Source organism: Hylobates moloch, unplaced genomic scaffold (assembly GCF_009828535.3).
Source record: "Hylobates moloch isolate HMO894 unplaced genomic scaffold, HMol_V3 SCAFFOLD_12, whole genome shotgun sequence".
Classification (NCBI taxonomy): Eukaryota; Metazoa; Chordata; class Mammalia; order Primates; family Hylobatidae; genus Hylobates; species Hylobates moloch.
In genome coordinates this window covers 41,384,538-41,408,192 of record NW_026652287.1, presented here as the reverse complement: position 1 = coordinate 41,408,192, position 23,655 = coordinate 41,384,538, and the positions used below count along the sequence as shown (strand labels likewise).

The 23,655-nt window shown below is 55.2% G+C and overlaps 1 protein-coding gene across 1 annotated transcript; it reads left to right on the top strand.

The window, feature by feature from the left end:
• The first annotated feature begins 846 nt into the window (after positions 1–846).
• KANK3 (KN motif and ankyrin repeat domains 3) lies at positions 847–23,100 on the top strand. The gene is made up of 12 exons (XM_058425232.1): positions 847–877; positions 5,344–5,583; positions 6,912–6,973; positions 9,181–10,473; positions 10,554–10,653; positions 10,858–11,064; positions 11,166–11,250; positions 11,742–11,958; positions 20,779–20,924; positions 21,049–21,249; positions 21,331–21,429; positions 22,806–23,100. The coding sequence occupies exons 3-12, from the start codon at positions 6,940–6,942 to the stop codon at positions 22,944–22,946; spliced, it is 2,523 nt and encodes an 840-aa protein (XP_058281215.1). The 5' UTR covers positions 847–877; positions 5,344–5,583; positions 6,912–6,939; the 3' UTR covers positions 22,947–23,100.
• Positions 23,101–23,655: the final 555 nt, after the last annotated feature.

Genomic DNA, 23,655 nt, shown 5'->3' with positions numbered 1-23,655 from the left:
GAAAAATACTAACTGGGGAGGGGCTATGTCAGGCATTTAGGGGGCAGCAACACAAAAGCTGAACCTCAGAAAGTAGGGAAGGCCGAGCGCGGTGGCTCACGCCTGTAATCCCAACACTTTGGGAGGCTGAGGCGGGCGGATCACTTGAGGTCAGGAGTTCCAGCCCAGCCCGGCCAACATGGTGAAACCCCATCTCTACTAAAAATACAAAAACTAGCTGGACGTGGTGGTGTGTGGCTGTAATCCCAGCTACTCGGGAGGCTGAGGCAGGAGAATTGCTTCAACCCGGGAGGCGGAGGTTGCAGTGAGTGACACTGCACTCCAGCCTGGGACTCCGTCTCAAAAAACAAAAACAAAACAAAACAAAAAACAGTAGGGGAGCCTCAAAAAGTACCTACGTGTACAGGTGCAAGGAAAAGCATTTCAGGTACGTGGAACAAACAGCATGTGCAGAGGCCCTGCGGTGGGGAAGATCTGGGACCTGGTACTTCACCCAGGCACTGCGAAATAAGTGCCAGTTATAGAAATCCCACCGGGTTACTCTTCTACTCATAGTTCTCCCATGGCTCCCTCGTGCCTGTGGATCAAATCCAAGCTCCTTGGCCCGGCGCTGGGCAGAGACTTGACCTCTGCTGGTGCAGAAATGCCGCCAGCCAGCGCTCGGCGACCGTCACTCCAGGGCCCGCCCCCAGTCACCACCCCTACATTCCAGGCCCCGCCTGCCTGTCCCACCCCACCGTCCCATTGGATGGCTTGGAGAGCCTCGGGTGCTGGTTGGCTGGTGTGGCCGTCAGTTAGGTGGAAGGCCTTGATAATCAGTCCCCGGACTTCGAGGGGGCGGGCTCGGGTGCGGGCGCGGCTGGGGCTGCGGCTTCAGGTAAATTGCCGGCTTGCGGGGACACGGATGGGGGATCCCTGGGTGGGTGGATTCGGCGACGCACCGGGACCCGGCGCTGCGCTGCGTTTCCAGCCCCACTGAGGGCTCTGCCCGCTGCGACGGGGCGGGCGCCGTGTCCTCTGGCCGGGACCCCTCCCACATTGGGAGTCCCAGGTGGGTAGCGAGCGGAGTGGGGGGCTCTGGAGGCGTGGGCTTGCCCCCCTCTCGCCCTTCGGGAGCTCACTGCGGGGCTCGTTCGCTCCCTAATGCCACAACCGGCTCTGGGACCCTTTCCCGGGACGGCTTAGGGACCCCAGCCAGCCCCTCGCGCTGGGCTGGGTGTGGGAGCGTGACACGGAAATGGTGTTTTGGGGAGGGACGCACGGCCCCCGGACCCGCAGACAATGGGTAGCGGATGGGACCGCCCGGCGGCGCTTCCTGTAGGAAACTGCTCTGTCTCTGTGCGGCTAGGACGACCTGGGGGTGGACGGGTGATGATGACTTTAACACCCACCTTCCTGCCGCCACCAGTCCCCCACCCACCCACCTCAAGAGTCTGAGAGTCCCAGCAAACATCAGGGGCAGCCAGTACTCAGGGCCTCCTGGAAGGCGCCCTCTCCCCAGGACTGGGATCCTCACTGGCCCGCCGTGGCCCCCACCACTCCGGTTTGGTGATCACAGCTCTGCGTCCCAAAATAGTCCCTGGGGCGGGAGAGGGGGCGTATGGCGTCGGCTCTGACGGCCTAATGAGGGGGTCTCAGGCAGAGAATCCGGATCTAGCTGTGACAGCCAGGGCAGGGAGCAGAGGAGAGGGAAGGCAGCTCAACGTCCCACTTTAGCGAGGCCCCAGCCCCTGAAGCCGTAGAGGTGGTGGGCACCTCCACCCCCAATCAGGGACACACGCAGAGTCTGACACAGGTGTAGGCTGGGAGGGACAAGTCCCCTGAGGCTCCCTGCTCCTGCTGGGAAGGGGAAGGGGCTCTTTCTAGAAAGCATTCAAGGCCAGCCTCGGTGGTTCATGCGTGTTATCCCAGCACTTTGGGAGGTCGAGTACGGCTGATCTCTTGAGGTCAGGAGTTTGAGACCAGACTGACCAACATGATGAAACCCGTCTCTACTAAAAATTCAAAAATTAGCCAGGTGTGGTGGCAAGTGCCTGTAATCCCAGCTACTCAGGAGGCTGAGGCAGGAGAGTCGCTTGAACCCTGGGCTTAGAGGTTGCAGTGAGCCGTGATCCTGCCACTGCACTCCAGCCTGGGTGACAGAGACTCCGTCTCAAAAATAAAAATAAAAATAAAAGAAAGGATTCAAGTGTAGTGGCCAAAGCAAGGACTCTGGAAGACCTGCCTGGGTTTAAAACCTGCCTCTGCCTGTTTGTGACAGGACACAGGCAGGACACTAAACTGTTCTGTGTCTCAGTTTCTCCATCTGTACAATAGGGGAAGGGACAATGATCACAGGAAATCCAACCTCAGTGGATTTAGCTAGGATTTTAAAAAATAAGTCAAGGTCAGGTGCAGTAGCTCACACCTGTAATCTCAGCACTCTGGGAGGCTAAACTGGGAAGACTGCCTGAGCCCAGGAGTTGGAGGCCAGCCTGGGCAATATAGCAAGACACCTGTATCTACAAAAAATAAAATTAGGCCGGGCACGGCTCACGCCTGGTTTGAGACCAGCCTGGCCAACATGGTGAAACCCCATCTCTACTAAAAATACAAAAATTAGCCAGGCATGCTGGTGCACACCTGTATTCTCAGCTACTTGGGAGGCTGAGGCAGGAGAATCACTTGAACCCGGGAGGCAGAGTTTGCAGTGAGCTGAGATCGCGCCACTGCACTCCAGCCTGGGTGACACAGCATGACTCCATCTAAAACAAACAACAAAAATTTAAAATATTAGCCTGAATTAGCCAGGTGTAGAGGTCCATTCCTGTAGTCTCAGCTATTTGGGAGGCTGAGGCGGGAGGATCACTTGAGCTCAGGGGTTCAAGGCCACAGTGAGCTATGACCGAGCCACTGACTCCAGCCTGGGTGACAGAGTGAGCGAGACCTTGCCTCTAAAAAAAAAAAAAAAAAAGTAAATATCCATAAATTCCTTAGACTAGAGGCTGGCCCATAGTAAATATCAAAAGTGTTGTTATTATTTGACATTCTGGAGGGATCCATTCCTTTCCTAGCCCAGCCTCTGGATCCAACTGCTTCAGCTAGTTTAGGTCTTAGGAATGGCCCACAGCTGTCTTCTGAGATCCCAGGGCCTGGGATTTGGGTGTGACCAGGTCACCGGAGGAGGACGCTGACCCCATTGCGTCATACAGCCAGCTGTGTGAGAAGCAGACCCAGACCCCCCAACCCTTGATCTGGACTTTTTCCACAACCCAGTTCTTCCCTGGCAATTTCCTGAAAACAAGTGATGAACGGCATTGGCTGTCCTCTGCGATGACCCGCTGGCCTGTTGACCCACCCCTTGCAGCCGGTGTGAAGGGACGGGAAACAGCTGCTTGGGGACTGGAAGAGGCCCCCTGCCTGGCCTTGGAGTGGGAAGGGAGAGGTCAGGGACCTCAGCCAGACCGAGGTGGGAAATGGAGTTAGGGTTTCCCCAGCAGTAGAGTAGGGTAATGAGTCAGGAGGGCTGGTGGGTGCTCAATGCTTCATAGTATCAGGCACACAGGTGGTCACCAGGGATTTGAGAAGCCAGAAGGGATGGCTGGGAGTGTTGCCACGTGGTTAGCACAGATGGGCAGTGGCCCAGGGAGAGGATGAACTGGGTTTGGCAGATACCTGTCAGTGGAGGACTGGACAGGTAAGGGGCAGTCAGAAGCTGTGGCAGGGACCTGCTGACAAGGGGTCCACAGATGGGCAGAGCCCAGTCTGAGGATGCTTCCCACAGGCAACTGATTTGTTCTGTGCCTCAATTTCTCCATCTGTAAAATATGAATAATAATACTACTTTGCAGTATGCAAAGTGTTGTATGGGGGCTATGTATGTATATATATAACTGTATATATATAACTATATATATAACTGTATATATATATATATATATAACTATATATATACAGTTGTGTTTTTTTTTTTGAGACGGAGTCTGGCTCTGTCCCCCAGGCTGGAGTGTAATGGCATGATCTCAGCTCACTGCAACCTCTGCCACCCGGGTTCAAGCGATTCTCCTGCCTCAGCCTCCTGAGTAGCTGGGACTACATGCATGCACCATTGTGTCCAGCTATGACGATTACATTTAATCAGGCAGGGCATACCGTAGGCACTTTCCCCTCCCTGAAGGTTTTCCATGTGGGCTTTCCAAAGCCCATCTTTCCCACTCCGTGTTCCTGTGCTTTTTTTTTTTTTTTTTTGAGACAAGGTCTTGCTTTGTCACCCAGGCTGGAATGCAGTGGCATGATCATAGCTCACTGCAGCCTGAATCTCCTGGACTCAAAAGATACTCCTGCCTCAGCTTCTTGAGTAGCTGGGACTACAGGTGCATGCCAACACATCCAGCTAATTTTTGTGTTTTTTGTAGAGATGGGGTTTCGCTATTTTATTTATTTATTTGTTTATTTATTTATTTATTTAGAGACAGAGCTTCGCTCTTGTTGCCCAGGCTGGAGAGCAATGGCTCGTGAGCCACTGTGCTCGGTGGTTTCGCTATTTAAAAACAAACAAAAAAAGATAGTGGCCAGGCACCTTGGCTCATGCCTGTAATCCCAGCACTTTGGGAGGCCGAGGTGGGTGGATCACCTGAGGTCAGGAGTTCGAGACCAGCCTGGCCAACATGATGAAACCCTATCTCTACTAAAAATACAAAAAATTAGCCGGGTGTAGTAGCAGTGGCTGTATTTCCAGCTACTCAGGAGGCTGAGGCAGGAGAATCACTTGAACGCGGGAGGCAGAGGTTGCAGTGAGCCGAGATTGTGCCACTGCACTCCAGCCTGGGCAACAAGAGGGAAACTCTGTCTCAAAAAAAAAAAAAACAAAAAGAGATAGGGTCTCGCTGTGTTGCCCAGGTGGGTCTTGACTCCTAGGTTCAAGCGATCCTTCTGCTTTGGCTTCCCAGAGTGCTGAGATTTCACCCTGTGCTTTTTGAACCAAAGTTCTGGATTCAATATTTGTCCTTGTTAAATATCACATTATTATATGTGGCCCAATCTTCCTTTCTTTTTTTTTTTTTTTTTGAGGCGGAGTCTCGCTCTGCCGCCCAGGCTGGAGTGCAGTGGCGCGATCTCGGCTCACTGCAAGCTCCGCCTCCTGGGTTCACGCCATTCTCCTGCCTCAGCCTCTCCGAGTAGCTGGGACTACAGGCGCCCGCCACCACGCCCGGCTGATTTTTTTTTTTAATATTTTTAGTAGAGACAGGGTTTCACCGTGGTCTCAATCTCCTGACCTCGTGATCCGCCCGCCTCGGCCTCCCAAAGTGCTGGGATTACAAGCGTGAGCCACCGCGCCCGGCCCCCAATCTTCCTTTCTTACAGCCTCCATCATGTCATCTAAACAGTCACTTTCCCAGGCAGCCCCATGAATAGTCACAGCTCTGACAACCCAGGTGTTTTGTGTTTGCATTACAAACTCTTACAAGCCAAGGATCAAGCCTGTGACACTCCACTAGCGACATTCCAGGGAGACAAGTATCCGTTGATTTGTTGATTTGGATCTTTGGTGCATCCAGCCCGCAATTCTCCATCATTCCTGCAAGAGTTTCACAACTGACCTTGGTAAAAATTTGGACGCACAATTACCTTTTTTTTTGAGACGGAATCTCGCTCTGTCGCCAGGCTGGAGTGCAGTGGCGTGATCTCAGCTCACTGCAACCTCCGCCTCCTGGGTTCAAGTGATTCTCCTGTCTCAGCCTCCTGAGTAGCTTCAGGTGCGTGCCACCACACCTGGCTAACTTTTGTATATTTAGTAGAGACAGGGTTTCACCATGTTGGCCAGGCTTGTCTTGAACTCCTGACTTCAGGTGATCCGCCCCGCCTCAGCCTCCCAAAGTGCTGGGATTACAGGTGTGAGCCAGGGTGCCTGGCTCCAGATGAGTTTTTTTTTCTTTTTTTTTTTGAGACAGAGTCTTGCTCTGTCACCCAGGCTGGAGTGCAGTGGCGCCACCTTGGCTCACTGCAAGCTCCGCCTCCTGGGTTCACGCCATTCTCTTGCCTCAGCCTCCCGAGTAGCTGGGACTACAGGCGCCCACCACCACGCCCAGCTACTTTTTTCTATTTTTAGTAGAGATGGGGTTTCACCATGTTAGCCAGGATGGTCTCGATCTCCTGACCTCGTGATCCGCCCACCTCGGCAGGAGCCACTGCGCCCGGCCCAGATGAGTTTTTAACGATCCTGTGAAGGGCTTCCAACTCTGGTCTTCCTTTCCTAAAGGCTCATAGTCCACTACATCGAGCATCCATTTCTAATTTTCCCCAGAGATTATCAGAAAACCCAGCAGGTCTGGAATGCCTCCCGGATTCCCAGCTACCCTTGTTTTCTTGGTCATCTTCTTCTTTTTGCCTGATGTCTTTCCTGCTTCCTCCTGCCCAGCAGGCTGACATCTTACACCTGGGGATCATTCATTCCATCCAAAGTTTCAAGGTTGGCTAAGCACGGTGGCTCATGCCTGTAATCCCAGTACTTTGGGAGGCTGAGGCAGGCGGATAGCTTGAGGTCAGGAGTTCGAGACCAGCCTGGCCAACATGGTGAAACCTCATCTCTACTAAAAGTACAAAAATTAGCCAGGCGTGGTGGTGGGCGTCTGTAATCCCAGCCACTCGGGAGGCTGAGGCAGGAGATTCACTTGAACCTGGGAGGAGGAGGCTGCAATGAGCCGAGATTGTGGCGTTGCACTCCAGCCTGGGTGACAGAGCAAGACTCTGTCTCAAAAAAAAAAAAAAAAAAAGTTTCCAGGTCTCTTGAGGGAAGAAGGAGAGGGCATGTGTAGAGGGAGGTGGGTGGGTGGAGAAGAGCTCTTGGGTCCTGTTTGCTTAGACTCAAAGGCAGGCTCCAGAGGCTCCAGCCAGAGGGACAGCGCCCAGCCCCACCTTCACCCCTTTTGCAGGGTGCCTCTGACAGCTGCTGCAGGAAACATGGCCAAGTTTGCCCTGAATCAGAACCTGCCCGGTGAGTGTGCAAAAAGAGATATGTGTGTGTGCGTGCGCATGCACAGAGAAACGCTTGATGCCCTTGTGTGTGGACGCAGCCCTACAGTGGCCAGAGGGTCCTTTCCAATGTCACGAGCCTGCTTTAAACCACCTATGGCATCAATCATGGCCGGGTGTGGTGGCTCATGCCTATAATCCCAGCACTTTGGGAGGCCACGGTGGGCAGATCACTTGAGATCAGGAGTTCGAGACCAGTCTGGGCAACATGCTGAAAGTCTGTCTCTACTAAAAATACAAAAATTAGCCAGGCATGGCCGGGCGCAGTGGCTCACGCCTGTAATCCCAGCACTTTGGGAGGCCAAGGTGGGCAGATCACAAGGTCAGGAGGTCAAGACCATCCTGGCTAACACGGTGAAACCCCATCTCTACTAAAAATACAAAAAATTAGCCGGGCATGATGGTGGTGGGCCCCTGTAGTCCCAGCTACTCGGGAGGCTGAGGCAGGAGAATGGCTTGAACCCAGGAGGCGGAGCTTGCAGTGAGCAGAGATCACGCCACTGCACTCCAGCTTGGGTGACAGAGCGAGACTGCGTCTCAAAAAAAAAAAAAAAAAAAAAAAATTAGCCAGGCATGGTGGCGCATGCCTGTAGTCCCAGTTACTCAGGAGGCTGAGGCAGGAGAATTGCTTGAACCTGGGAGGCAGAGGCTGCAATGAGCCAAGATCGCACTGCAGCACTCCAGTCTGGGCAACAGAGCAAGACTCCGTCTCAAAAAAAGAAAAAAAACAAAACAAAAAAACCCCACCTATGGCACTAATCACAAGTGGACTACACCCCTCTGCTGGGGACACCCTGGTCTCCACCTCGCTGTGACTCCAGCCGACCCTCCTCCCTCCTACCCCAGGGTATTTCTATGGGCTGTTTTCTTCTAGAAATCTTTTCCCAGCTGCTTCCTCCTCATCGTGCAGGGCTTCCCCTCGCCAACCTTTTTTTTTTTGAGACAGGGTCTCACTCTGTCACCCAGTCTGGATGCAGTGGTGCAATCTCGGCTCACTGCAACCTCTGCCTCCCCGGCTCAAGTGATCCTCCCACCTCAGCCTCCCTATTTTTTTTTTTTTGGAGATGGGGTCTCACTTTGTTGCCCAGGTTTGTCTCCAACTCCTAAGCTCTAGCGATCCACCCGCCTCGGCCTCCCTAGGTGTTGAGATTACAGGCGTGAGCCACTGCACCTGGCCAGGGCTACTTTTTTTTTTTTTTTTTTTTTGAGAGGGTCTCTCTCTCTCTCTCTTTTTTTTTTTTTTTTTGAGACAGAGTCTCGCTCTGTCGCCCAGGCTGGAGTGCAGTGGTGCGATCTCGGCTCACCGCAAATTCCGCCTACCAGGATCAAGTGATTCTCCTGCCTCAGCTTCCGGAGTAGCTGGGATTACAGGCGCGCGCCACTACCGCCCAGCTAATTTTCTTTTTTTTTGAGACGGAGTCTCGCTCTGTCGCCCAGGCTGGACTCACTGCAAGCTCCGCCTCCCGGGTTCACGCCATTCTCCTGCCTCAGCCTCTCCGAGTAGCTGGGACTACAGGCGCCCGCCACCACGCCCGGCCAATTTTTTGTATTTTTAGTAGAGACGGGGTTTCACCGTGGTCTCGATCTCCTGACCTTGTGATCCGCCCGCCTCGGCCTCCCAAAGTGCTGGGATTACAAGCGTGAGCCACCGCGCCCGGCCTCCGCCCAGCTAATTTTCGTATTTTTAGCAGAGACTGGGTTTCACCATGTTGGCCAGGCTGGTCTGGAACTCCTGACCTCAGGTGATCCGCCTGTGCCGGCCTCCCAAAATGCTGCGACTACAGGCGCGAACCACCATGCCGGGCCAGGGCTCCACTCCACAGGAAAGTCCTCTACACAGGAAAGCTTGCCTGGCAACCAAACGCTAAATCGCGCCTCCTCCGTTTATTCCCTGTTATTATTATCATTGCCATAGGCATCGTTTGGAAGGATGCTTATCTGCTTTCTACAGGAGGACAGGGATGTTTGTCTTGCTCACTGTTGTGTCCCCAGGGCCTAGAAACGTGCTTAGCACAGAGTAGGTACTCATTAAACACGCGATTGAGTGAATACTTGGGTACAGATAGGTGTGAAGTGTGGGCATGGGTGGGGGACACGCTCGGTTTGTTTAGTATATCCCGGGTTTCCCCGTTCTGATGCGCCCTCCCCGTGCCCCCGTCGTGCCTCCAGACCTGGGCGGCCCCCGCCTGTGCCCGGTCCCTGCCGCCGGGGGCGCACGCAGCCCGAGCTCGCCCTACTCGGTGGAGACGCCCTACGGCTTCCACCTGGACCTGGACTTCCTCAAGTACATAGAGGAGCTGGAGCGTGGCCCCGCTGCCCGCCGCGCCCCGGGACCCCCGACCGCGCGCCGTCCCCGCGCGCCCCGGCCCGGCCTCGCGGGTGCACGTAGCCCAGGCGCCTGGACATCCAGCGAGTCCCTGGCCAGTGACGACGGTGGAGCACCGGGCGTACTCTCCCAGGGCGCGCCCTCGGGGCTCCTGATGCCGCCACTGTCGCCGCGCGCGCCCGTGCGCAACCCGCGCGTCGAGCACACGCTCCGGGAGACCAGCCGGCGGCTGGAGCTGGCGCAGACACACGAGCACGCGCCCAGCCCCGGCCGCGGGGTCCCGCGCAGCCCACGCGGGTCCGGCCGCAGCAGCCCCGCCCCTAACCTTACCCCTGCCTCGCCCGGCCCTGCCCAACTGCAGCTGGTGCGGGAGCAGATGGCCGCGGCGCTGCGGCGCCTGCGCGAGCTCGAGGACCAGGCGCGAACGCTGCCAGAGCTGCAGGAGCAGGTGCGCGCGCTGCGCGCCGAGAAGGCGCGGCTGCTGGCTGGGCGCGCGCAGCCCGAGCCGGACGGGGAGGCCGAGACGCGCCCGGACAAGCTCGCCCAGCTGCGGCGGCTCACCGAGCGCCTGGTCACCTCCGAGCGCGGTGGCCGTGCCAGGGCCAGCCCCCGGGCTGACGGCCCAGACGGCCTGGCTGCAGGGCGCAGCGAGGGCGCGCCCCAGGTCCTCGACGGGGAGGTCGGGAGTCTCGATGGGACGCCCCAGACTCGGGAGGTGGCCGCCGAGGCCGTGCCCGAGACCGGAGAAGCGGGTGCCCAGGCCGTGCCGGAGACCCGGGAGGCCGGCGTGGAGGCTGCCCCCGAGACCGTTGAGGCGGACGCGTGGGTGACTGAGGCGCTGCTGGGGCTCCCTGCGGCCGCCGAGCGCGAGCTGGAGCTGCTGCGCGCCAGCCTGGAGCACCAGCGCGGGGTGAGTGAGCTTCTGCGGGGCCGGCTGCGGGAGCTGGAGGAAGCCCGCGAGGCTGCGGAGGAGGCAGCGGCGGGGGCCCGGGCCCAGCCACGCGAGGCCACCACCCAGACCCCGTGGAGCTGTGCCGAAAAGGCCGCGCAGACCGAGCCCCCGGCGGAGGCGCCCTCCTTGACTCAAGAGAGCTCGCCCGGATCCATGGACGGAGACAGGGCCGTGGCGCCCGCGGGTGAGTCCCGACCCCGTCGCTGGGCCCTGGTTTACTCGGCGCCGGACACGAACTCAGTGCCCTCATCTCATCCCCGCCAGGCATCCTCAAATCCATCATGAAGAAGAGAGACGGCACACCTGGTGCCCAACCCAGCTCCGGACCCAAGAGCCTGCAGTTTGTTGGGGTCCTCAACGGAGAGTGAGCGCCTTTCCCCTCCCGTGGCAGCTTCTGCCGGGACATAGACTGGGGTTGGAACCCCAGCTCTGCCCCTCTGCTGGCAGCAGGGTCTGGGCAATCCTCAGTTTCCTCATCTGTTTAATGGGAACGGCCACACCCACATCGCAGGACTCCAGAACGAGCCCACAGGGGAGGTTTAGCAGACGCCTCCCACCCTGCCCCCAGGTACGAGAGCTCCTCCAGCGAGGACGCCAGCGACAGCGATGGCGACAGCGAGAACGGTGGCGCCGAGCCCCCGGGTAGCTCCTCCGGCTCCGGGGATGACAGCGGCGGGGGATCCGACTTGGGCACCCCTGGCCCTCCCAGCGGCGGGGACATCCGGGACCCTGAGCTCGAGGCGGAGGCAGAGCCTCAGCTGGTGGCACAGGGGAGGTGAGCGGCTCTCGCTAGTTGTTTGGAGAGGAGGCGGCTGCCCTCCTCCTGGTCGGCGCTGCCCCCGATCCATCCTGAGCCTCTCCTGGCCTTCTCTGCAGGTGCGAGCTGAGCCCGCGTCTGAGGGAGGCGTGCGTAGCGCTGCAGCGGCAGCTGAGCCGGCCCCGCGGAGTAGCCCGCGACGGCGTGAGTGCCCCGGGAGCGCAGCACCAGGGAGTGGCGTGGGAGCCTCCAAGGACCTCTGACGCCCACTTAGGGGAGCGCACCGGGTTCCATCCCTTCCCGCCAGGCACCTCGCCTGACCCTGGGCTCTCTGAAGAGATCTCCTTCCCAGGACAGCGCCGATCTTTCCTTGGTTTCCCCAGAGGCCCGGCCCCAGCCCCACTCCTGGACTCCCCAAGGGCAAGCGTTCATTGCCTTTCCCCGTTCCATGTTCTCCCGCAAATTCTTCCCTAGAAGGAAAGGACCCCCTTACCCCGTGTTTGCCCTCCAATGGGGGTGTGGCCCCAGCCCTCCATCTGGGTCCGCATGGCTCCCCACCTGGACGAGGAGTGACCTTCCTTCCCTGCCTGGAAACGCCAAATGGGTCTCTTCCCAGTCCCGCCCCTCCCCAGCTCCCCCACCACGGCGCCGCCGTGGACCATCGCCGATGTTATCTTGGCCCCTATCCCTTGCAGGGTGCAGTGCGCCTCGTGGCCCAGGAGTGGTTTCGAGTGTCCAGCCAGCGGCGCTCTCAGGCGGAGCCCGTGGCCAGGATGCTGGAAGGGGTGAGGCGCCTGGGATCCGAACTGCTGGTGCACGTGGTGAACCTGGCGGATGGCAACGGGAACACGGCCCTGCACTACAGTGTGTCCCACGGGAACCTGGCCATCGCAAGCCTGCTCCTGGATACGGGTCAGAGCCAAGGGAGGGTGGGACACCAGGAAATGGGTTGGGGGAGAGGGCTGGGGCTGACCTAGGCTCAAAGACTCTGGAGAGGAAAGCAGAGAATGGCTGTCCAGCACAGGGCACCACTCCTCCTTGAGTTTTTTTATTTTATTTTATTTTTGAGACGGAGTTTCACACTGTCGCCAGGCTGGAGTGCAGTGGCGCGATCTCGTCTCACTGCATCCTCCGCTTCCCAGGTTCAAGCGATTCTCCTGCCTCAGCCTCCCGAGTAGCTGGGACTACAGATGTGCGCCACCACGCCCAGCTAATTTTTTTTTTTTTTTTTTTTGTATTTTTAGTAGAGACGGGATTTCACCATGGTCTTGATCTCCTGACCTTGTGATCTGCCCGCCTCGGCCTCCCAAAGTGCTGAGATTACAAGCGTGAGCCACCGCGCCCGGCCTTAATTTTTGTATTTTTAGTGGAGACGGGGCTTCACCATGTTGGCTAGGATGGTCTTGATCTCCTGACCTGGTGATCTGCCTGCCCCAGCCTCCCAAAGTGCTGGGATTACAGGCGTGAGCCACTGCACCCAGCCAACCTCCTCGGGTTTTTTTTGTTTTTTTGTTTTTTTTTGAGACGGAGTCTTGCTGTGTCACCCAGGCTGGAGTGCAGTGGCGCGATCTCGGCTCACTGCAAGCTCCGCCTCCCGGGTTCAGGCCATTCTCCTGCCTCAGCCTCCCGCCGAGCTGGGACTACAGGCGCCCGCCAACACGCCCGGCTAATTTTTTGTATTTTTAGTAGAGACAGGGTTTCACCGTGTTAGCCAGGATGATCTCGATCTCCTGACCTCGTGATCCGCCAACCTCTTCGTGTCTGGGTTCCCAAAGGCCTTCTGCCGTCTGAGCCAGACGTGGTGGCTCATGCCTTTAACCCCAGCACTTTGGGAGGCTGAGGTGGGCGGATCACTTGAGGTCAGGAGTTCCAGACCAGCCTGGCCAACATGGCAAAACCCCATCTCTACTAAAAATACAAAAATTAGCTGGGTGTGATGGCACATGCCTGTAATTCCAGCTACTCAGGAGGCCGAGGCACGAGAATCGCTTGAACCTGGGAGGCAGAGGTTGCAGTGAGCTGAGATCGTGCTACTGCACTCCAGCCTGGGCGACAGAGTGAGGCTCAGTCTCAAAAACAAAAACAAAACAACAAAAAAAAAACCAGAAACTAGCTGGGCGTGGTGGTGGGAACCTGTAATCCCAGCAATTCGGGAGGCTGAGGTTCGAGGATCACTTGAACCCAGGAGGCAGAGGTTGCAGTAAGTCAAGAGTGAGCACCACTGTACTCCAGCCTGGGCCACAAAGCAAGATTCCATCTCAAAAAAAAAAAAAAAAAAAAAAAGAGGCCTTTTGGCCCCCACTTTGCAGCTGGAGGGAATACACAGTTCTGGGCTTAGGTAAACCTCAGTTTAGGGGCATTATTTAATCTTGCTTGTGAAATGGGGTTGACAAGGCCTCCCTCCCTGGGTAGCTATGATAATACAGGTAGTACGAGATCAGTAAATGGCCACCATGTGCTCTGTTCCTGACTCTCCAGCTGGAGCACTCACCGAGTTCCTGAGCCCCAATGTCCAGCCTGGAGGGGAGGCACTCACCAGGCAGGGCTCTGACTCCCTTCTGGGATGGGGCACTGTGCCCCACCCACCTCCAGCTGCTTGCCCCGATAAACTGGGCACAAAGGGTCTGGTGGGCGGTAAACAAATCACTGTCCACCAGGATACCCCTCCCTCCAGGTACCCTCCTGCAGGTTCAGAAACCTCTGAGTCAGCCTTTGGGCACCTCTGGCACTAACTGCAGGCTGAGGCGGGTCCCACTGCCCGCCCCCAACCCCCTAAACACGCAGATCCCTCCCATCCCTGCAGGTCTTTATGACCTAGGAAAGGATACAGCTGCTGTGGAAGCTGGTACATTGTAGGAGACAGGGGACAGTGAATGAATCTAAGTGAATTTCTTGGGCATCTCATGCCTTAAAGGGGTCTGGGGCTGCGGCAGGGAAGTAGGCACCGTTGGTCACCACAAGAGGCCCCAGCCTCCTTGGCCCCTTTATCTCCTGCATTTGAATCCCCATTTGTTTGTTGTTGTTGTTGTTTTGATGTGGAGTCTCTGTCGCCCAGGCTGGAGTGCAGTGGCACGATCTCTCTGCTCACTGCAACCTATGCCTCCAAGGTTCGAGCGATTCTCCTGCCTCAGCCTCCCGAGTAGCTGGGACTACAGGCGCCTGCCACCATGCCCAGCTAATTTTTGTACTTTTAGTAAAGACGGGGTTTCAACATGTTGGCGAGGCTCAAACACCTGACCTCAACTGATCTGCCTGCCTCAGCCTCCCAAAGTGCTGGGATTACAAGCGTTAGCCACTTTGCCCGGCCTTGTTTGTTTTTTTGAACAGTCTTGCTCTGTCGCCCAGTCTGGACTGCAGTGGTGCAATATCAGCTCACTGCAACCTCCACCTCCCAGGTTCAAGTGATTCTTGTGTCTCAGCCTCCTGAGTAGCTGGGATTACAGGCGCGCGTACCACACCCAGCTAATTTTTGTATTTTTTTTTTTTTTTGTATTTTTTTTTTTTTCGAGATGGAGTTTCACTCTTGTTGCCCAGGCTACAGTGCAATGGCACAATCTCGGCTCACTGCAACCTCCGCCTCCCAGATTCAAGCGATTCTCCTGCCTCAGCCTCCCGAGTAACTGGGATTATAGGCATGCACCACCACACCCAGCTAATTTTGTATTAGTACAGACAGGGTTTCTCCATGTTTGTTAGGTTGGTCTCGAACTCCCGACCTCAGGTAATCCGCCTGCCTCAGCCTCCCAAAGTGCTGGGATTACAGGTGTGAGCCACCGTGCCCGGCCAATTTTTCTATTTTTAGTAGAGACGGGTTTCACCATGTTGGCCATGCTGATCTTGAACTCCTGACCTCAAGTGATCTCCTGCCTAAAGTGCTGGTATTATAGGTGTGAGCAGTGTGCCCAGCCTCTAATTCCCATTTGGCTCCACCTCTCCAGACCCTCCCCTGGTTCTCACTCATCTCCCCTCTGCCTATACTTGCTTGCTGTCATATACACTAACGCCCCTGCATTCAGGGGCTGTTTCCTCTTTCATCCCCTGGAATCCAGGGCCTGGAGGTACGTGGGTGTGCACTTTGCTCTTGCTCTCCACTTCCAGACCTTTCCCCCTCTTCCTTCTCAAACCCTACCTTGGAGCATCTTGTCGCTGACTAGGCCCCTCCCCACTCTGCCTCTCCAGCTTCTACCTCTGACCTCAAGTAGCTCCTCCTTTCTTGAACTTTAGCTCCTGGCCAGTTCTCCCTCTCTCCCTCCAGCCTAATCCTTGCTGCAAAGCAGGTCCACTGTGCACTGGTTACCCCTTCAGCCCATTGCACCTAGGAATGTGCTTTTCCTACCTGCCCAAGTCTGGTAAGGTAGAATACTCATTCACATAACGAGTTACACGAAGCAGGTTCTTTATTTACAGATAGGTAGCAAGAAACAGCAGAAGCCTAAGATTGACAGTGAGCCAATCCCCCAAGGCTCAGGAAGGCTGCCCAAGGTGAATGGAATCTGGTCTGCAGGTGCCCCACTTGCACCGCAGGTGAGGGACCCTGGAAAGCAGCCCACTCTAGATTTTATACCCTGGGGAACAGGAATCGCTGGGCTAACGCATTAAAGGACAACATGTTTCTCGATGGGGACAGGAACAGAGCCTAGGCTGTTCCAGTCAGTTCCTCCTTATCTCAAGATTGCATTTCCAGAGCATTCTATAGTTCGTCTTTTTTTTTTTTTCTTTCGAGGCCGAGTCTCCCTCTGCTGCCTGGCTGGAGTGCAGTGGCGCGATCTCAGATCTCAGCTCACTGCAACCTCTGCCTCCCGGGTTCAAGTGATTCTCCTGCCTCTGCCTCCCGAGTAGCTAGGATTCGTGGCAAGCGCCATCATGACCGGCTAATTTTTGTATTTTCAGTAGAGACGGGGTTTCACCATGTTGGCCAGGCTGGTCTTTAACTCCTGACCTCAGGTGATCTGCCCGCCTCAGCCTCCCAAAGTACTGGGATTACAGGAGTGAGCAACCGCACCTGGCCGGCACTTGTCAATTTCTTTTTCTTTTTCTGAGATGGAGTCTTGCTCTGTCACCCAGGCTGGAGTGCAGTGGTGCAATCTCAGCTCACTGCAAGATCTGCCTCCCAGGTTCACGCCATTCTCCTACCTCAGCCTCCCCAGCAGCTGGGACTACAGGTGCCCACCACCAGCCCGGCTAATCTTTTTATTTTTAGTAGAGACAGGGTTTCACCGTGTTAGCCAGGATGGTCTCGATCTCCTGACCTCGTGATCCACCCGCCTTGGCCTCCCAAAGTGCTGGGACTACAGGTGTGAGCCACCGTGCCTGGCCCACTTGTCAGTTTCAACATCCTCCCCCATGAGCCCTGCAACCTCCTGGCTGCTCTCCTTCCTTGACCTTGACTCTGCCCCACATCAGCTTTACAGGTATAACCTCAGCCCCAGACCTTGATGTCCCTAATAGTTGTGCCCCTTACAGAATCTCACTTCTCAGCTCCCCGCTTCCCGACCCTCACCTCCCAGCTTCTCGGCTCACAGGCTCCCATTCCCCAACTCCAGTAATCCTTGGACCTTACGGGGACAGTTACCCACTGCTCCCTCTCCGTTTCACAGCCCCCACCCCTTGTCTCTTTGCCTCTGTCATCCTCCTTCAGCCTGTCATGAACTCTTCTCCATACCCCTCTCTCACCCAACCCTACCTGCCTGCCTGACAGACCCACAGCAAACCGTCAAGTGTGTGTTGAATAAATGCCTGCTCCCACAGAACTTTCAGGAATGTGTAGTTTTGAGTGTGTGTGTGTGTGTGTGTGTGTGTGTGTGTGTGTGTGTGTGTGGTGGGAGTGGTGAGCGAAGAGTGGAGAGAGACGATTATCAAGTAAAAACATGAAATAATTTCAAATGGTAGTAAGGGCCATAGCAGAAAACAAGCAGGGGATGAAGTCAACAAAGAGGGTGATTCCTTTTGAATTTTTTTGTAGGCATGGGGTTTCGCCACGTTGCTCAGGCTGATCTCCAACTCCTGGGCCCAGGTGATCCTCCCTCCTCAGTCTCCCAAGTAGCAGGGACTACAGGCATTCTCTACCACACCCGGCTAATTTTTGTGTTTTTAGTAGAGATGAGGTCTTGCTCTTGTTGTCCAGGCTGTTCTCAAACTCCAGAGCTCAAGTGATCCTCCTGCCTCGGCCTCCAGTGTCCTGGAATTATAGGCGTAAGCCACTGTGCCTGGCCAGGGTGATTCTTTAGTTAAGCAAGGTCAAGGGTAGCTGCAAGAGAAAAGGGAGAGGGAGCAGGAAGATGGGTGGGTCCCTTGGCTAGCCTGCAGGGACCCCACTCTGGTTATTTCTGTGTGCTCCTCCCTGACCACCTGATGCCTTACACGGTGTCTTAGTGGAAGGCATGGACACCACACAGCATGCCACCCAAACAGGGAACGTCCCCCCAACCCCTTTTTACAGAAGCTTTGTTCCAGGCTGGGGTGCAGTGGCGTGATGCAGCCTCAATCTCCCAGGCTCAAGCGATCGTTCCACCTCAGCCTCCTGAGTATTTGGGACCACAGGCATGAACCATCACACTCAGCTAATTTTTTTTTTTTTTTGGGGATGGAGTCTCCCTCTGTCACCAGGCTGGAGTGCAGTGGCGTGATATCGGCTCACTGCAACCTCTGTCTCCCATGTTCAAGCGATGCTCCTGCCTCAGCCTCTCAAGTAGCTGGGACTACAGGCACACACCACCACGCCCGGCTAATTTTTTGTATTTTTAGTAGAGATCGTATTTCACCATGTTGGCCAGGATGGTCTTGATCTCTTGACCTCGTGATCTGCCTGCCTTGGCCTCCCAAAGTGCTGGGATTACAGACGTGAGCCACTGTGTCTGGCCAAATTTTTTAAGAGATGGGGGGTCTTCCTATGTTGCTCAGGCTGGCCTCAGACTCCTGGCCTCAAGTGATCCTCCTGCCTTGGCCTCCCTAAGCATTTGAGTGTACAGGCGTGAGCCAACATGCCTGGCCTCCATTTTTGCCGTCATTTTACTTAACCCTTTACTCCTCAGTCCCTCATCTCAGCTCTCCTTCCTCACTAGGGATCATGACCCCAATCCCGCTCCTTTCCCCAAGCTCCTCATTCATTTCCTTAAACTACCTCAATCCTCAGAGCCTTCAGAATGGCAGGAAACAGGGATTAAAACAGCCAGTACAGGAAATGTCATCCAAACAGGCACTATGCGGAACAGGGGCCAGGATGGTAACAGAACTGATCCCAGAGGAAACTGAGCTCACGTTTGTGTTTCATTCAGGATAGGCAGTGTTGACCAGGCTGTTTTGCTTCCTAGGGCTGCCATCAAAGTATCACTGTGAGCTGCTTCAAACAACAGGTGGCCAGAAGTCTGAAATCAAGGTGTTGGCAGTTTTTTTTTTTTTTGTGTGTGAGACAGAGTCTCGCTCTGTTGCCCAGGCCGGAGTACAGTGGCCCTGTCTTGGCTCACTGCAAGCTCCGTCCCCAAGGTTCACGCCATTCTCCTGCCTCAGCCTCCCAAGTAGCTGGGACCACAGGCGCCCACCACCACGCCCGACTAATTGTTTTTTTTTTTGTTTTTTTTTTTTTGTATTTTTAATAGAGACAGGGTTTCACTGAGTTAGCCAGGATGATCTCGATCTCCTGACCTTGTGATCCGCCAGCCTCGGCCTCCCAAAGTGCCAGGATTACAGGCGTGAGCCACTGCACCTGGCTTTTTTTTTTTTTTTAACAACAGGTGGTCAGAAGTCTGAAATCAAGGTGTTGGCAGGTGTTTTTTGTTTGTTTGTTTGTTTTTGTTTGTTTTGAGACAGGGTCTCACTGTGTCACCCAGGCTGGAGTGCAGTGGCGTGATCTTGGCTCACTGCAGCTCCCAGGTTCAAGTGATTATCCTGCCTCAGCCTCTCAAGTAGCTGGGATTACAGGTGCCCGCCACCACTCCTGGCTATTTTTTGTGTTTTTAGTAGAGACGGGGTTCACCCTGTTGGCCAGGCTGGTCTCGAACTCCTCACCTCAAGTGATCCACCACCTCGGCCTCTCAAAGTGCTGGGATTACAAGTGTGAGCCACTGCCCTGGCAACCAAATTCATTTTAAATTCTTGCTCCTGGCCAGGCGCAGTGTCTTACGCCTGTAATCCCAGCACTTTGGGAAGCTGAGGCAAGCGAATCACGACGTCAGGAGTTCGAGACTAGGCTGACCAACATGGTGAAACCCTATCTCTACTAAAAATACAAAAATTAGCTGGGCGTAGTGGTGCGTGCCTGTAATCCCAGCTACTCAGGTGGCCAAGGCAGAAGAATCGCTTGAACCTGGGAGGCAAAGGTTGCAGTGAGCTGAGATCGTGCCACTGCACTCCAGCCTGGGCGACAGAACGAGACTCCATCTCTAAATAAATAAATAGTTGCTCCTGGCTGCTGTGTGGAACCTGGAGTGGATTCAGAGAGAAGGGTGGAGGTTGGCACTGTTCTTTTTTTTTTTTTTTTTTTTTGAGACGGGAGTCTCACTGTCTTCCAGGCTGGAGTGCAGTGGCGCGATCTCAGCTCACTGCAAGCTCCACCTCCCGGGTTCACGCCATTCTCCTGCCTCAGCCTCCCGAGTAGCTGGGACTACAGGCGCCCACCAACACGCCCGGCTAATTTTTTGTATTTTTAGTAGAGACAGGGTTTCATCGTGTTAGCCAGGATGGTCTCGATCTCCTGACCTCGTGATCCACCCGCCTCGGCCTCCCAAAGTGCTGGGATTACAGACGTGAGCCACCGCGCCCAGCGGCACTGTTCTTAAGGGGAGCAACGATGGTGGCTTGGCGGGTGGTGGCCATGAAAATAAACATATCCTTTTATTAGTCAGTCAACAAATGTTTAACTGAGCATCTACTATGTGCCAGGTATTGTTCTAAGTACTGAGGGATACAGCAGCAAACAAAACCAAGTTCCTGCCTGATTTGAAATAGGGAGGTACGGGCCAGTGGCTCATGCCTGTAATTCCAGCACTTTGGGAGGCCACGGTGGGTGGATCACTTGAGATCAGGAGTTCGAGACCAGCCTGGCCAACATGGTGAAACCCTGTTTCTACTAAAAAATACGAGCCAGGCACGGTGGCTCATGCCTATAATCCCAGCACTTTGGGAGGCCAAGGCAGGTGGATCACAAGGTCAGGAGATTGAGACCATCCTGGCTAACACGGTGAAACCCTGTCTCTACTAAAAATACAAAAAACTAGCCAGGCATGGTGGCGGGCACCTGTGGTCCCAGCTACTTGGGATGCTGAGGCAGGAGAATGGCGTGAACCCGGGAGGCGGAGCTTGCAGTGAGCTGAGATCGTACCACTGCACTGCAGCCTCGGCGACAGAGCGAGACTCCGTCTCAAAAAAAAAAAAAAAAAATACAAAAATTAGCTGGGCGTGGTGGCACATGCTGTAGTTCCAGCTACTCAGGAGGCAGAGACTGGAGACTGCAGTGAGCTGAGATCATGCCACTGCACTCCAGCCTGGGTGACAGAGCAAGACTATGTCTCAAAAAAAAAAAAAAAAAAAAAAAGATGAAATAGGAAGGTCCTTCACTGAGCAGATAATATTTGAGCAACACCTTAGTGAGGGAGGAACCACGTGGCTATTGTGGGGAGAACGTTGAGGAGACCACCCCGTATGCAGGTGCTGTGCCCGAGGCTTGCAGGGAGGTGAGTGGATCAAGTCGGGCCACGGTGTTGGCATCTCCGTGGACGACCCCCTTTTCTCTCCCAGGGGCCTGCGAGGTCAACCGCCAGAACCGAGCAGGCTACTCGGCCCTCATGCTGGCTGCACTCACCTCTGTGAGGCGGGAAGAGGAGGACATGGCTGTGGTCCAGAGACTCTTCTGCATGGGCGATGTCAATGCCAAGGCCAGTCAGGTGCGTGGGCGCCCCCACTGTGGCTCTCAGCCAGGAGTCACTTCCACTTTGGGAGTCAACCTGTCTGTGACCTCCCTTCCCTGAGCCTACCCTAGCCTGTTCCCTCTTCTTCCCCACTCCTCAGACGGGACAGACAGCCCTCATGCTGGCCATCAGCCATGGCCGACAGGACATGGTGGCAGCCCTGCTGGCGTGTGGGGCTGATGTGAATGCGCAGGATGCGGATGGGGCCACGGCGCTGATGTGCGCCAGTGAATATGGGCGTCTGGACACCGTGCGGCTGCTGCTCGCCCAGCCAGGCTGCGACCCTGCCATCCTGGACAATGTAAGACCCCACAATGGGGCTGGCATCTTGGGGGTGCCCATGGCTTGGCTCAGGGATCTGACTGTCCCTAACTTTCCACAGGAGGGCACCAGTGCCCTGGCCATCGCCCTGGAGGCCGAGCAGGATGAGGTGGCTGCTCTGCTACATGCCCACCTGAGCTCGGGCCAGCCTGACACCCAGGTGAGCACAGCTCTGGAAGAAACAAACCTTCCCAGCTGCAAATTCAGTTTGCAGAGGATAGTAAATGTGCCCCAAGCCTCCCTTTCTGCTCCCCAAAGGTGGCACCAGGGGTGCAGAACCAGTGTCTGGATTCTCCTATGTGGCTTTTTTTTTTTTTTTTTGGAGACAGGGTCTCACTGTAACCCAGGTTGGGGTGTAGTGGTGATCAGAGCTCACTGCAGCCTCAAACTCCTGAGCTCAAGGGATCCTTCGGCCTCAGCATCCTCAAGTGCTGGGATTACAGGTGTGAAACCAGAGCGCCTGGCAGGGGCTAGGATTTGATGTGAAAGCAGCAAAACCCCAGTGAGGTTGACACTACTCCAGGTCATGAGACTGAGGCCTCAAGGGGGGAAGTAACCTAAGGTCACAGAGACCTAGCTAAGATCTTTCATGCATGCCCCTGGGCTCCTGTTACCTACTGCCAGGGAGGCTCTTATCAAAAGAAAAAGGAGCCCATTGGCATCAGGCAGGGTGGGGAAGGAGATCCAGAGCTTCAGAACTGGAGACTGGGTGAGTTTGCAGAACACATTAGCCCCCAACACCACTATACTCTGATGGCAAGTGCCAGGATGTTTCAGCACTTTCATAATCCAAGTTATCTACTCAGCCCACTCATCCTGTACAGGTTGACCCCAATTTACCATGGCTCCACTTAACAATTTTTTATTTACTTATTTTTGAGATGGAGTCTTCCTCTGTCACCGAGGCTAGAGTGCAGTGGGGTGACTGCAGCTCATTGCAGCCTCCACCTCTGGGGTTCAAGCGATTTTTCTGCCTTAGCCTCTCAAGTAGCTGGGACTACAGGCACGTGCCACCATGCCCAGCTAATTTTTTTTTTTTTCATTTGGAGACAAGAGTCTCGCTCTGTCACCCAGGCTGGAGTGCAGTGGCACAATCTCAGTTCACTGCAACCTCCACCTCCCAGGTTCAAGTGATTCTCGTGCCTCAGCCTCCTGAGTAGCTGGGATTACAGGCATGCGCCACCATACCCAGCTCATTTTTGTTTTCTTTTTTTTAAGTGTTGCTTTGGCCGGGCGCGGTGGCTCACGCTTGTAATCCCAGCACTTTGGGAGGCCGAGGCGGGCGGATCACGAGGTCAGGAGATCGAGACCACTGTGAAACCCCATCTCTACTAAAAATACAAAAAAAATTAGCCAGGCGTGGTGGCGGGCGCCTGTAGTCCCAGCTACTCGAAGAGGCTGAGGCAGGAGAATGGCGTGAACCCGGGAGGCGGAGCTTGCAGTGAGCCGAGATTGCGCCACTGCACTCCAGCCTGGGCGACAGAGCAAGACTCCGTCTCAAAAAAAAAAAAAAAAAAGGGTTGCTTTGTTGCCCAGGCAGGAGTGCAATGGCACGATCTCGGCTCACTGCAACCTCCACCTCCCAGGTTCCAGAAATTCTTCTGCCTCAGCCTCCCAAGTAGCTGGGATTACAACAGGCGTGAGCCATCGCGCCTGGCACCACTTACAATTTTTTGACTTCATGATAGCATGAAAGCGATGTGTACTTAGCAAAAACCACACTTCAGCAGAGTATTCAATAAATTACACGAGATATTCAGTACTTTATTAAAACAGGCTTCGTGTTAGACGAGTTTCCCCAACTACAGGGTAAGGCGTTCTGAACAAGCTTAAGATGGATCATGCTAAGCTGTGATGTTTGGTAGATTAGGTGTATTAAACACATTTCAATTTGCAATACTTTCAACCTATGATGTACTCACTGGGACGTAACCCACTGTAAACTGAGGAACACCTGTACTCACCCCACTGGAAGGGATGTGGGAGGAAGGTCAAGCACTTCTTCCAGGTCAGAAGGGGCAGAGATAGGATACAAACCAGGCAGCCTGGCTCCATGGTAAAAGAACCTCCACTAAGTGAGGCTGGGGCTGAATCCCACGTTTCCTGCCTCAAGGAGATTGCAGTAGGCCCCCCTCTTTTCCCCTCTCTCCAGAGCGAGTCACCCCCTGGCTCCCAGACAGCCACATCTGGTGAAGGAGAATGCGGTGACAGTGGAGAGAGAGCCCCTAGATTCAGTGAGCTGCCTCATCTGGCTCACTACAACTAGCTGTGGGGAGATCTCCTCCTCAGTCACGTCAGCCTTTGGCGCACAGAAGGGTCCAGGGTCCTCTGCTCAGAAGCTAACACTGGCTGAAGAGAAAGGCAATTTCAGTTGGGGTGACTGGCA